At 40.7% G+C, this 13385-nt stretch overlaps 1 protein-coding gene across 1 annotated transcript in view; it reads right to left on the reverse strand.

The window, feature by feature from the left end:
* The window catches only part of SLC1A2 (solute carrier family 1 member 2), a 101756-nt gene that overhangs the window by 27556 nt on the left and 60815 nt on the right, over positions 1–13385 (reverse strand). Inside the window, exon 7 of the mRNA XM_036763549.1 lies at positions 4737–4970. Coding sequence (XP_036619444.1) covers positions 4737–4970 — 234 coding nt within the window. The remainder of the gene's footprint in view (positions 1–4736; positions 4971–13385) is intronic.

Below are 13385 nucleotides of genomic sequence, written 5' to 3' on the forward strand. Positions count from 1 at the left end.
TAAAGGTCCATTTAGAGCTATCTCATAACGGGAAGCCTTATCCTTGAGGCCTGGCCTAATTAGGATAGAGGTAATTTTCTTCTACCTGCCTCTTGCTATTTTGATGAGATAACATCTTTTATTTCTGCATTCCCCCCCCCCCCCCACTACACATATAGACAAACACAACCCACCAGATAAGAGCCAAATGCAATCATGCAGAATGACTATCCAGAGATGGCCTCACAGCAGTGAGATCCTAGAAATATATAAGCCTGAGGCCGCTCAAGGGCCCATTGGTGTCCATTAATTCTCATTACTTCACTCACTGGTACATAGTGTCACCCAAGGGCTATGCAATGATTCAATAGACTTTGGAAAATGAGAGTGAGAAAGCAAGAGCTCTCATCTTTGTACTGGGTGAATTTAATTGAGAGAAGAAAGAAAAGAAAAATCATTCCAAGTAGGCACTAGGATGCCTTTAGCTCTTTCCTGCATTGAAGGCTCATGTGAATTGAATCTCAGAATAACAAGGGACCTCAGAGGCCATCTTTTCATACCCATATCTGACCAAGGAGCCATTTTGTAGCATATCCAACAAAACAGCCTCCAGATTTTGCTTGAAGACCTCCACTGATGGATTGCAGTCTCCTGAGGAGGCCCATTTCACATTTGAGGAATGCTAATGAGTAGGCAGGCTTTTCCCCTGATATCCAATCTACATTTATTTCTTTGCCATTTCCATTGACTGCTCTTGGTTCTGAGCCCTGCGGGACCTAAGTGAGCAAGTTTAAGCCTTCATCTACTAGACAGCCCTTCTCATGATTGAAGTCAGCTATCCTGTCTTTCCTAACTTCACTTCTCCAGGGTAAAACATGCCCAGTTCTTATAGATGGAACAACTAAAGCTCTTTATCATTCTAGTTAGTGCCGCAAGCCAAGGAAACAGACCCTCATCCAAATGACCCAAAAGCAGGGGCACCATGTTGCTAGTGTCTTCATGTTGTTGGGTATTCTCTCTCCTAATTACTTTTGACAACTCTGATTTTAGGAGGTCATTTCTAGGACTCCAGTCTTTTGGAATCCTTCCTGCAAAGCAGCCTAGTCGCATGTATGTGCCCATTGAGAAAAACTAGTCAACCATACTTGATTTCCTGATGTGGTGTACAAGTAGCTGAGGCACAAAGGACACGGATTTGACTGTTTGAAGGCTTGGTCCTCTCCCCTGTGACTCTGAGGGTTAAATACCAATGGGCTGATGTTCAGTATGCAATTCCTGACACAATAGATTCCCTCAAGGAAACTCTAGCCAAATAGTAATTTTTAAGAAAAAAATGATGATTGTAATGGAAACAGTGAATGATTTGGAGAGAAAGGAACTGGCTTCTCATCCTGGCTCTGACACTTACTACCTGTGTGACTCCATTACTCTGGGCCTTCATTTTCTCCTTTGTAAAAATGAGGATATTAGACTGGAGAGCTTCTATGGTCCTTTCCAGGTCTAGCTCTGGGATAGGATAGGCTAGTGCCATAGACCTAGAGGCCATCTAGGCCAATGCCTTCATTTTTACAGAAGAGGAAACAGAAAGACGATTTGACCTACTCAAGGTTGCACAGATAAAAAACATAAGAGGTGGCCAACTGACTCCAAAGCTACTTCTCTTTCTGCCATACAACTCTATAGAAGTCTTTTAACATCTTTGAGCCTCAGTTTCCTCATCTGGAAAATTGTACGTCCCCTCCTTCACAAGGCTATTTGGAGGATCTGATGAGAAAATTTATGTGAAGTGTTTTACAGCTCTTAAAGGGGTATACCAATCCAACTGTGATGATGATGATGTCCATGGTAATAACGATGAATCATTGCTTGGTTCCCAATAGTAATACCAGAGAAAAGGGCAAGATATGACTTTAGGATTTGTAAACCAAACCATTAATTAACCAAAAGATAGTTCCTTGGAGTCACTAATTTTCTCTCATAGGCATAGATAAAGTCTTTGTAATTAGAGACATTAAGACATATGGGAAGTTTCCAAGGCCCAGAAGGAAAGGAGGAAAAAAGTCCTAAGATGTTCCCCCATTCGTTTGAGATTAACAGCACAGTTCTAGACATTCAGGCCATATGGGCAGTTTTCTATTCTATTATCTCTGATTCCAAACTCCACTGATTTCACTTCCATGGATTTGTTAGGATGATATCAGAATCAGGCTTGCTAAGTGCTAATCAGGTTTCCTGTTGGGGTCTTGTGAAGACATTGCAAGTCAGTTAAGGAAAACTTGGAGTCTTCTCTGGCAGACAAACTGTTAAACCTTGAACCTGACGCTAATCTGGAAAGTAAAAACCCTTGGTTCAGCTCTCTGTGATTTGGGGAACAAATAATGCTAGACCCCAGGGTTCCCTTCTTCCTCACCTGATCCTATCCCTGTCCTGTTTTGTGATGGTTCTTCATAGATTTAGATTGGGAATGGACTCTCGAGGTGATCTCATAAAACACTCTCATTTCACAAAGGAGGAAACAGAGGCCCATAGAGGTAAAGCGACTTGTCTAAGGCCAAATAAAGAGAAGGGGGCCAGGCTGGAATTTTAACTCAATTCATATTCTATAGACCTACATACACAGGCAAGGAAAAGCCAACTGTTACAAGCTTACTATCATCACCATTTTGGAAACCACTGGTAAAGCAAATACCTGGTGATTTAAAATACAAAATCCAACCCATGAAATGATTGAAGGATTTCTTTTCTTTGGTCCCCAGGAGTTCTCTTGGATTTCTTCCATATCAGGTTTGTCTGGTAAATGAAGGAAGAGCCTCTCCTCTACTAATGTCACATATACCCATGAGAATCTCATTCTGGTTGCAAACTGGAAGTTCATGTGGAGTTCAGAGAGCCCATGAGGAGGCAATGTGGCTGATGGATTCTGATTTGTCCCCAAAAGGTGCCCAAGTATGTCAACCCTGCCTCTTTCTATCCTCAGAATCTGTTCTCCTGCTTTGGAAGAATCACTCTTCAGAAAGTCAAAGCAATGGGGCATTCCTAACAGAGCATTTTCCAAGAAGATGTATTTGGGGAGTTTCAGAGTTGGGAAAAATAACATTTCATGACAGGCTTCTGGAAGGCTTTTTTAAAAAATAGGGACATGACCCAATAATTCCATTGTTGTCTCTGACAATATCAGCCAAAACAACAAAGGAAGGCTGTCTATTCAAAGATTTTCAGGGCAGTGTTATTCATAATTACAAAATCCTGGAAACCAGCAAAAAAAAAATAAAAGTCCAGCTGCAGGGGAATGTTTAAATAAATTGTGGAACTTCAATGCAATGGAATTTCATAATGTAATGAAGACCAGTACACATGAGGAATACAAAGAACTCAGTATGGAAAAATTTGTGAAATAATGCAAAAGAAGAAAGAAAAACGAGGAAAATGGGCTATACATTCACCATAGACATTGAAAGCAAGTGAGAATTTGTAATTAGTTTTGTTTCTCTTGCCTTTTCATTGGATTGGGAAGGGAGAGCGAGAAAGATAATTTGGAATTTAAAAAAAGGAATAAAATCTGTGTTATAAATAATAACAATAAAGTTAATGAAAATGAATGGACAAACAAAAAAGCCCCATATAGGGACTCAGGGGGAATGACTGAAAAGTTTTCAGGATACTTTATGGTTCCTCTCCTACTTGAATAAATCAATCAAAAGAATGTAATGAAGATTTAAATACATAATTAGAGATAGGTTAAAACCTATGATTTCTTTACATAATGTGAATCTCTTTTTCTGGGTCAAGAAAGAACCCACGCTAAAGCCAAAGTGATTGACTGAGAAGATGGGTCATTCCTATTGATAGTGTATAAAAGCATATAAAAGAGGGGGTGCTACACAATTTATTATTTTAAATCTAAATCATTACTAACCAAGTATAGTTGCTGGTGTTCAATGGTATTTGTAATGAAACAATTTAAAATTTTAAAAAGGAAATAAAATGAGAGAGAGGGAGGGAGAGGGGGGAAGAGAGAAAGAGTGAGGGAGAGAGAGAGAGAGAGAGAGAGAGAGAGAGAGAGAGAGACAGAGAGAGAGAGAGAGAGAGACGGTGGGGAGGGCCATGTGGGGGAAACAAGTAGTTCAAGTGAAAATTACAATTTCACTTAGAAATCTTGGTATGAATTGAGCATGGATATATTATAGCCTCATATTAGGTAAAATATTAGCAAAGAGTCATTGGCTAGGATTCATTCCTTTCTAGTGAATGTTTCCTGAAATCATGCCTAGAAAGGCAGCAAGGCCGAGTGTAGAATGCTGGATTTGAAGTCAGGAAGATCTGGAGTTGAATCTTATCTCTAACTCTTACTAGCTGTGTGACCACGGGTAAGGCACCTAAACTCTCTGAGCCTTAGGTGAGTCTCTACGATTCTTTCCTAAGTTACAGATGGGACTCATTGTATTTGGGTGGGATGGATGGTCATTGATATCCCTTCCAACTTTAAAAGTCTGTGATTTTGATTTTTATCAGTGAAGGAGAGAATTCTTACACCAAATGAATTCACAGATACTTGGCTTCATGAACAAGATCCTTTAAAATTGCCAGAGGCTGTTGGTTTGAATCCTTGTTGAGCCACCTCCAAAGCTGTTCTTCTCTAATAAGGGCTCTGGATGGTTTTTAGGATAACAGATTTGAGAGATAGGAGAAGCCAGGGACTTGGGGGTGGGGGAAAGGAACGGAGGGAAGAAAGAGAAATGACTACTTGTATCCTCTACCTGGAAGCTGTGCCCAAGGCTGTGATCCAGGCCTGAAAAATACCAGCAAAAAAGGAGAAAGGATTTTTCCTGGTCACCACGAAGTAAAGCAAAGGGAGGAAGATGCCTCCGTGGATGATGAGACCCACAATCACAGTGACCATGTACATCCCTAGTTGCCTGGCGACCACTTCCAAGTCCTTGATGGCGATGATTTTCCCACAGATGAGGCAGGCGATACCCAGGGGAGAATACCTACAGGACAGAAAAGACAAAGGAAAACACATTGAATAAAGTACATCATGGGATCCAGCTCCTCAAACGAGGCCCCAGTATCCTTGTCCTCTTGAAGACAAATGGCTTTGCCCATGTGGCTGGCACTTCTGGATACGGCTACTACTGCACCTCAATAAGAGCTAGCATTTACATAGTGCCTTAAGGTGTGCAAAGCACCTTACGAATATTTGATTTTCATCCTCACAGCAACCCCACGAGATAGGTGCTATTACTGTCCTTATTTTACAGATGGGGAAACTGAGGCTGACTGAAGTGAAATGACTTGCTCAGGGTCTCAAAGCTAGTGACAGAATTTGAATTCAGGTCTTCCTATTACTAATTACTAATATAAGCATTTACGTGGTATTTTATGGCTTGCATAGCATTTTACGTATACATACATACATACATACATATATAGATAACATTTTGTGCATATATGTGTGTGTATATTAAGCCTAACATTTTACACATGTATGTATATATGTGTATCTATACATATGTAAATGTGATGTATTTAAGTGTGTATGTATATATTAAGCACAGCACCTTGCACATATAGTTATATGTACCTATGTGTGTTAAATGCTATGTGTGTATTTACATATGTGGATATAGGTATGTTTAGGTATAGACATGTATGTATATAGATATGTGATATGTAGATATAGATGTTTGTGTTTATATGTATGTGTGTATATCTATCATCTATCTATCTATATCTCTGTCTATCTCTATCTATTTCTATCTATCTACATCTGTCTATCTCTCTGTGTCTGTCTATCTATATCTACCTCTGTATGTCTATCTGTCTATCTATCTATCTATATCTATTTCTCTATGTCTATCTATCTATCATTCGATCCTCATAGCAACCCTGGGTGTTACTTGATACGACCACTCTCTCGTTTTACAGATGAGGAAACTGAGACAGAGAAGTTAAATGACCTTCCCAGGACCACACTGCTAGTAAGTGTAGGAGTCAGAATTCAAGCTTGGGTCTTCCTCATTCCCATCCCAGCTCACTGTGCTCTCCCACCCAGCTCCCTCTAAGTTGCTGGGCTATTAAAAGGGCCATAGATTCATACAATGTTATTTATGTCTTGGTTTGGCTTCCTAAGGACTTAGTTGTATTTGTTTTTATAATAAAACTTTAAAATAAAGTCTTCCTCCAGAATTGTCCAGTAAAAGGAAAAAGTCAACACTGTTTCATGGAGGGAATATAAGACTGGGAGTTGAGGGAAAATGTTAATTTTCAGCTTCATAATGGTATCTTCTGTGACTTGGGAAGGATACTCCTGTTCTCTGATCTTCTGGTCTTTGCTCTGTAAAATTGGCAATCTGGGTAACATGTCCCAACAGGGTGCTCTCTCTCTCTCTCTCTCTCTCTCTCTCTCTCTCTCTCTCTCTCTTTCTCTCTCTCTCTCTCTCCCTCTCTCTCCCTCCCCCCTCCCCAGAGACAGGTGGTAGTTTAACCTAAGTATGATAACAAATACAACAAAGCCATCCTGCTTTGGAATAAATAAGTCACAGAGACATAAAATTAGACCTGGGAGAGACCTCAAAACATAATATGTGTTCTATCCAGAAGGCACCTTAAAGGTCATCTAATCCTATGCCTTATTTTACAGGCATAGAAACTGAGGCCCAGAGAGTTACAATGACTTTCTCATGGGTACACCCAAGAGGGCAGAGCCAGGATTTGAATTTAAAGCTCTTAAAGCCAAGGATAATGCTTTTTTAAAAAACATCTTTTTGACCCCAGTGCCCAGAACAATGACTTACACATAGTAGGTACTTAATAAATGCCAAATGATTGGATAGATCTTCGTCTGCTGATGCCTAGCTCAATAGTCTTTCTATTTAGCAGTCTTGAGAGGGAGGGCTAACAGAACAAATGAACAACCTGAATTAGACAATACTTTATTACTTCAAAGTCTGGTGGTAGTATATTTGAGACATACTTCAAGGAAAATAAATACATATAAAATATATAAAGAATCACTTGTGATGAGAACATTATATCTATACATTTAAGTGGTTCTGATGATTGGAAAGAACTATATATGCTCATTCCAAGAAGACTATTTTTACTCATTCATAAAATGGGGATAATAAAAGCACCTCCATTGACAACCTTGGATGAAATGATATAAGACATGAAAAGTTCTTCGCAAACCATAGAATGTTATAAAAATGCTAACAGTGATTATATTCATGTTTATATTATATTATAATGATATTTATTATAATTATATTATTGTTAATTATATTATTATTATTTGTACCATTGATTTTTGCACAGATAATGTACACATGGCCCAAGCACAGGGTTTTATGGATAAATAATAGTCACAGGTTATGTTTCTATTTTTTTTTAAACAAACTCCTTTCCCCACAACAACCCTGGGAGGCAGGTAGCATAATATTATCCCCATTTTAAAGATGAGGAAACTGAAATTCAGAAAATTGTATTTTGCCCATGGTCATAAACTTGTAAGAGTTGGTAGACCAGGCAGCTGCCTCTGCGGTATGAATTAAGGGGCATCGAACAGGTCACTCTGGCCCAAAACATGCTGCCCACTTCCAATATCGGTGTCTGAAATTTCACTGTTAGGGCTTTATTCCTTTGAGTCCATAGAGGGGCCTTTGGGTTTACAGGAGTTTTCCACTCCAATGTGAATAACTGGTTAGATGGGGTGTATTCATTTGTGCTAATCACAACCAAAGTTTTATTAGCAATTATGACGGTCCCTTAAGAGTGAAACCTAGGAAGAATAGGGAGTAGGAAGGAGGAGAGCTAAGAGGGGGTTGGGGGTCAGGTCATTGGAAGACACAAAACGCAGGCCGGTTCAACTTTTTTTCCTTTGATGGGATTGCCTCCCAAAAACTAGTACTCCCCACTCCTACCTACTGTGAGCTAATTACAAATGATGCTTATCTGCTCATCGAAGTATGTCTAGCTTTTGGTCATACAATTCTATTACACCGGGAATATGCACTCCTCTCCACTCATCTTTGCCTATCCTACCAATCCTTCACAAACTAGATGTAACATCTATCACCTTCTCCCCAAAGACCTCTCTGGTTCTGGCCTCCACCCACCCAAATCAATCAATCAATCAATCAATCACCATTGATTAAGCACCTACAATGGGCGAGGCAGTGTGCTAGGTGCAGATGGAAAGGATCTTTTCTTCCTTCAGGCTCACCTCGCACCCTGTTCCTCTTTTACCTGATTCTGTTTTGTTCGGCATTGTAGCTGTTGGATACTTGGGCCCTTCTGGCCTCATCAGTTAATCAGTTGTGGACTCTCCCTCCACTGACATTGCTCACAGCCCCTCTGCCTTGGGAGAGGGTCGTTGAGAGTAACTATAGCCAAAAAACTCAACACCTTGAGGTCTGCTGGGCAGTGAACATCTCTGAACTTCGCTAGGCTAGACTTTGGATCACAGTCCATCAACAAACCTATGTGGGAAGCCTTGATGGTTTTTTTTAGCACCTAGCGGGTCTTGGGCTCTGCTTGGCAGCACTTTTGAAAATCCAAGATGGTCTCTCCATCATGATGAAGCATTGAAAGGGAACACTACACTTATATTATCATTTCTTACATGTTTATACATGTGCCACAGCTCTTGCTAGACTGAAAACTCCATGAGGGCAAGGACTATATATTATTGTATATCTATTATTTCCTATATATTATTGTGCATGGTGGCCATTCAATAAATAATTGCTGAATGAATGAATGAATTCTCTAAGCCATAGAGCCTGGCTCCTCCTTCTCTGTTCCTGTAACCACTTAAGTACTTTATTTAATTGAATGCCAACACTGTTGGCCAGATGTCTGCATTCACTGCTAACTGTTCATTGAAGGAGTCTGAATTAATGAGACCTTCCTCCAATTGTGGATCAAAGAGTTTAGATTTGGAAAGATCTTCAGAAAGTACAACTCTTTCTTTTTGTAGATGAAGAAACTGAGGCTCATCAAGGAGAAATGACCTTTCCAGGGTCAAAGAAAGCAAATGGGAGAGCTAGGATTTGAACCCAGGTCCTTGGATGCCAGAGCTCGTCCTGTTACACTACCAGGTATCATCACTGCTGCCAGAGAATACAAAAACACTTTAGGGATAAGGCTACTCCCAAGGAGCAATATTTTATCCTGACCTAAAAGTAGTTTATAAAGTTGCTCTGATGAATTAAGATCACATTTATTAGTAAAAATTGACATTTATATAAGGTTTCATAGTTTGAAGAGCACTTTTAATAATAATACCTGAACATGCAGCGACTTAAAGCTTGCAACGTGCTTTCCATATACTATATAATCCCTCAACAACAACCTAGTGATGCAGATGCTGTTATCATCCCCATTTTACAGATAACTAAGGCTGAGACATTAAAAGACCTCCCACAGCCGCATTAGTATTATGTTTAAGGCAAGATCCAAAGGTGAGGCCCTCCTAGCTCTAAACTCAGTGCTCTGTCTACTACCCCTGTATTATATTCAGTCATGTCCAATTCTTTGCAACTCCATTTGGAGTTCTCTTGTCAGAGATACTGGAGTGATTTGTCATTTCCTTCTCCAGCTTATTTGACAGATGAGGAAACTGAGGCAAACGGGGTTAAGTGATTTGCCCACTGTTACATTGCTAGGAAGTGTCTGAGGCCAAATTTGAACTTAGATCTTCCTGACTCCAGGCCCAGTGCTCTATCCACTGGGCTACCTGACTGCCCTATTTACTATCATCACCACCAAAATGGCCCCTTGGAACTGTCAGGCCATAGATTTGAGGCTAGAAGGAGATTCAGAGGCCAACACGTTCAACACTTCCATTTTATGGAGGGTGAAATGGAGGCTTACAGAAGAGGTATGGCTTGTTCAAGGTCATGTAGGTGGGCAAGTGAAAGAAGCGGGATGTGACTCCAAATGTAGTTCATCCTACAGGGCTTTGCCACGACTCATTGAGGAAGGTGCCATTGATCCTGATTATTCATACTTTACAGGTGAGAGAAAGTGACATTCAAAAGGCTGTGTGACTTTCCCAGGGTCACCCAGTTCCACTGTCCCAGGTGGGATTGGAACTGAGGTCTTTCTAACTCCAAGTCTAGCAATGTTCCTAGCCCACCATACTGCCTGATGGATCTATGGTAGCATTAGGTGGCAACTCCCTCCAATGACATAGACCATGTGGTATCCATGGCCTCTCATCCTTTGTAACTCTGTCGTGTGTCTTCCCATATGCTTACCCTCTGTTGTGTTGGAAGCCTTCCTGGCTTCCGATTACTCATGTGCAGAAAATGACTATTATTCTTGGACATTTCTGCAGGCAGGGAGGCAGGCACAGGGCACTGATATGATACACACACACACACACACACACGTATACATACATATGTACACACACACACATACACACATATGAATGAAGCTATCTAGTGATTTTAATCTTCATTCTCCATTCTCCAGGCATGTGAGCACCAATAATAGCCTCATAGATCACTGTCAGCGTCTCAAGGGTAAGGACTCCATGGGGCTAAGAAATTGTAAATAGCCAGGCTGAATATACTTTCTGATAAAGCAAAAGAACATTTATCCTTATGAGCACAAATAGTCAATTCTTTCCCAAACAACAACTGCCCTTTAAAAAACACTGGGCAGACACACACAAGAGCTGTTTGGGACCTCTGTTCACTCTCCCTTCTCTTTGCCATAATCCAAGCATAAGCCATTCACCCAAAGGAGAAGAAACATTTTCAGGGACCCAATGGCTTGTCTTCCTGAGCAAACAGGTCGGAGGCAAGGCTGAATTGATGATCTATGTAAGGTAGCAGATTATGGGCTGGGGATGCTGCTCTGGGCTAACTCACTAGGTTGCTGGGAAAGTGATGACTCAAATGGTCTTTGGAGAGCAGAATACAGTGGCCTAAAAATCACTGGTTATAATTAATTCTGGCATCAGTAGGCCTTTGTTAACCAAAACTACCCAATCCCCTGGGAAAGAAGTAAGCTCAGAGCTGAAAGCCAGAATGGAAAACAGGAGGACAATTATTATCCAACTCTGTAGAGTATTTTCTTTTGATTTCATTTCTCTATGAGGGACGGGGGTGAGTGGGGGAGATGGGCTGGGAAACCAATCCCTTTGTCCTCGGGGTAATTGAGTGCTCCATCAAGGATTAATATAACACTCACTGCCTACGGGACGTTGGGCAGCTCATATTCTCATATTCTCAGGCCTCAGTTTCCTCATCTGTGAAAAGAGGGAGTTGGGCTAGGGAGCTTCTTGGAGAAGGCCTGACAGTTGCCCATCCAACCAGCAGCAAAGATGGCTTGGGTCATTAATATTCTTCTTCTCCCGCTGAGACTAACAGGGAAGTTAAAGATAACTGACATCAACCCCACAAAGAGCATATGTACAAAGCCAAACCGTGGCATGGCAGCCCAGTGGCTTGGTTCCTCCGGGAGGCAGGGCCTCCTGGAGAACATATGTGCTTCATCCCATTGTCAATTCCCAGCCTAGATTTCACAATCATTGGCTTGTCTGCACGCACAGATTCAGTCCAATAAACATTTATTAAGCTCCTGTCAAATAAAAGGCACCATATTTAAATTAAAATTAAAAGCATTTTTAAATTTAAATTAAAAGCAGTATCTGCCCTCAAAAAGAATATATTTTCCTGCAAAAGGTGGAGGGAGATGTGAGGGAACAGGTACAATGTGCAAATGGGTATTTATAAGATAATGTGAAGAGACAACACTCAGACCTGGAAAGAACGGGGAAGGCTTCCTCCAGAAGAACAAAGAATTGAGCCCCTGAGAATGCCAGGGATGTTTAGTGGTAGACGTGAAGAATGACTGCATCCCAGACAAAAGGCACAGCCTAGTCGAAGTCATGGAGTCAGGAGATGGAATTTGAGGTTTGGGGAGGAGTCAGTAGGATTGTTTGGCTGGCACATGAGGTGCACGAGGGGAAGTAATCTAAGGCAAGTGCCAAAGTGTCATGGAGGTACTCGTCTGGAAAATGCAAATAGACAAAAATCCACTTATCCTACAAGGGTAGAGATTTAACATCTGAACTTGAGCTTCTTTCTCTGTAAAAAGAAGTAATAGCACAAAAATGAGGGGATCTTAACCTTTTTTGTGCCGAGAACCCCTTGGGCAGTTTGGGTAAGTATATGGCCCCCTTCTCACAGTAATGTTTTTAAATGCATATAATAAGATACATAGGACTACCAAGGAAAGCAAGTATACTAAAATAATTGTCATCGTATCTCTAAAACAAGTTCATAGATTCCAGTTTAGGAAGCTCTGAACTAGATCTCTCTAAAACCTAGAAGAACACTGAATTTGGAATCATAGGATTGGGCTACAAATCCCAGCTCTGCCACTTGCTGTCTATGTAACCTTAGGCAAGCCTTTTTTTCCTTCTCTGGATTTCAGTTTTCTCATTTGTAAAGTAAGGGCATTGGACTATAGGACCTATAAGGCCTTGTACAGTTCTAAAATCTACGATCTCTTTTAACTCTGAAGTGTTAAGGCTCATTTTATTTTTGTTTCTATCAGCTTGCCAGTGACCTCAGGTACCGTCTTTGCTTTTACGTATATCGCCATTCCCCATTTTACTGGTTGAGCTACATGGTCCATCCCAAAGCACACGAGAGGGTAACTGTCTCAGGCTTCTCATGCTAAAAACATGAGTTCACTCTTTAGTCTTTGAAAGCAGGAAGGTCGGGCTCTTTATCATCTTTGCAATAAGATTGCGTTTTTCCTGGAAGCCCTCCAAAGAAGAATTTTATCTATTTCCTTAAGGGGTCAAAATCTCCTTTGGAGAGTTCCTTTTTGCTTTGGCATGTTCCTTTCCTCTTAGGTGTGATCCAACATCCTCTAGCAATTCTCTGCTTTCAATCTGCCTTTGGCCCAGTTGCGCTTGACTTTTTCCATCAGTGATTTGAATGAAAACAAAGAATGCATGTTTATCAACTCTTACAGCTAAGAGAGAAAGTCAATGAGTTGGATGATAGAATCAGTATGAAAAAAAAATCAGCAAGCTGGAATGATGGAACGAAACAATTTCTTCCTACTAAATGTCATCTTATAAAAGTCCTTCCTTTTCATTGAAAACACAAGCTACTGCATGAGGGAATGTGACTAAGCAGGCTTAGGGGCTTAGTTCTCCAGACCATAGTGTGATGGGATAGCAAAAAAGCTAATTCAATCCCAAGCTATGTTTACTGAGAGACAGTTTCCAGAAGTAGGGAGATAATAGTCCCATTTGCACTCTGCATTCAAAAAAGGCAAAGGGGTGGGATCTAAAATCCTTTCCTATAAAGAATGAAACAGAAGTATGTGTAGTTAGGAAAAAGGAATATGGGGGCAAAGGGACATAATGAGTA

Source organism: Trichosurus vulpecula, chromosome 6 (genome assembly GCF_011100635.1).
Source record: "Trichosurus vulpecula isolate mTriVul1 chromosome 6, mTriVul1.pri, whole genome shotgun sequence".
In the NCBI taxonomy this organism is placed as follows: Eukaryota; Metazoa; Chordata; class Mammalia; order Diprotodontia; family Phalangeridae; genus Trichosurus; species Trichosurus vulpecula.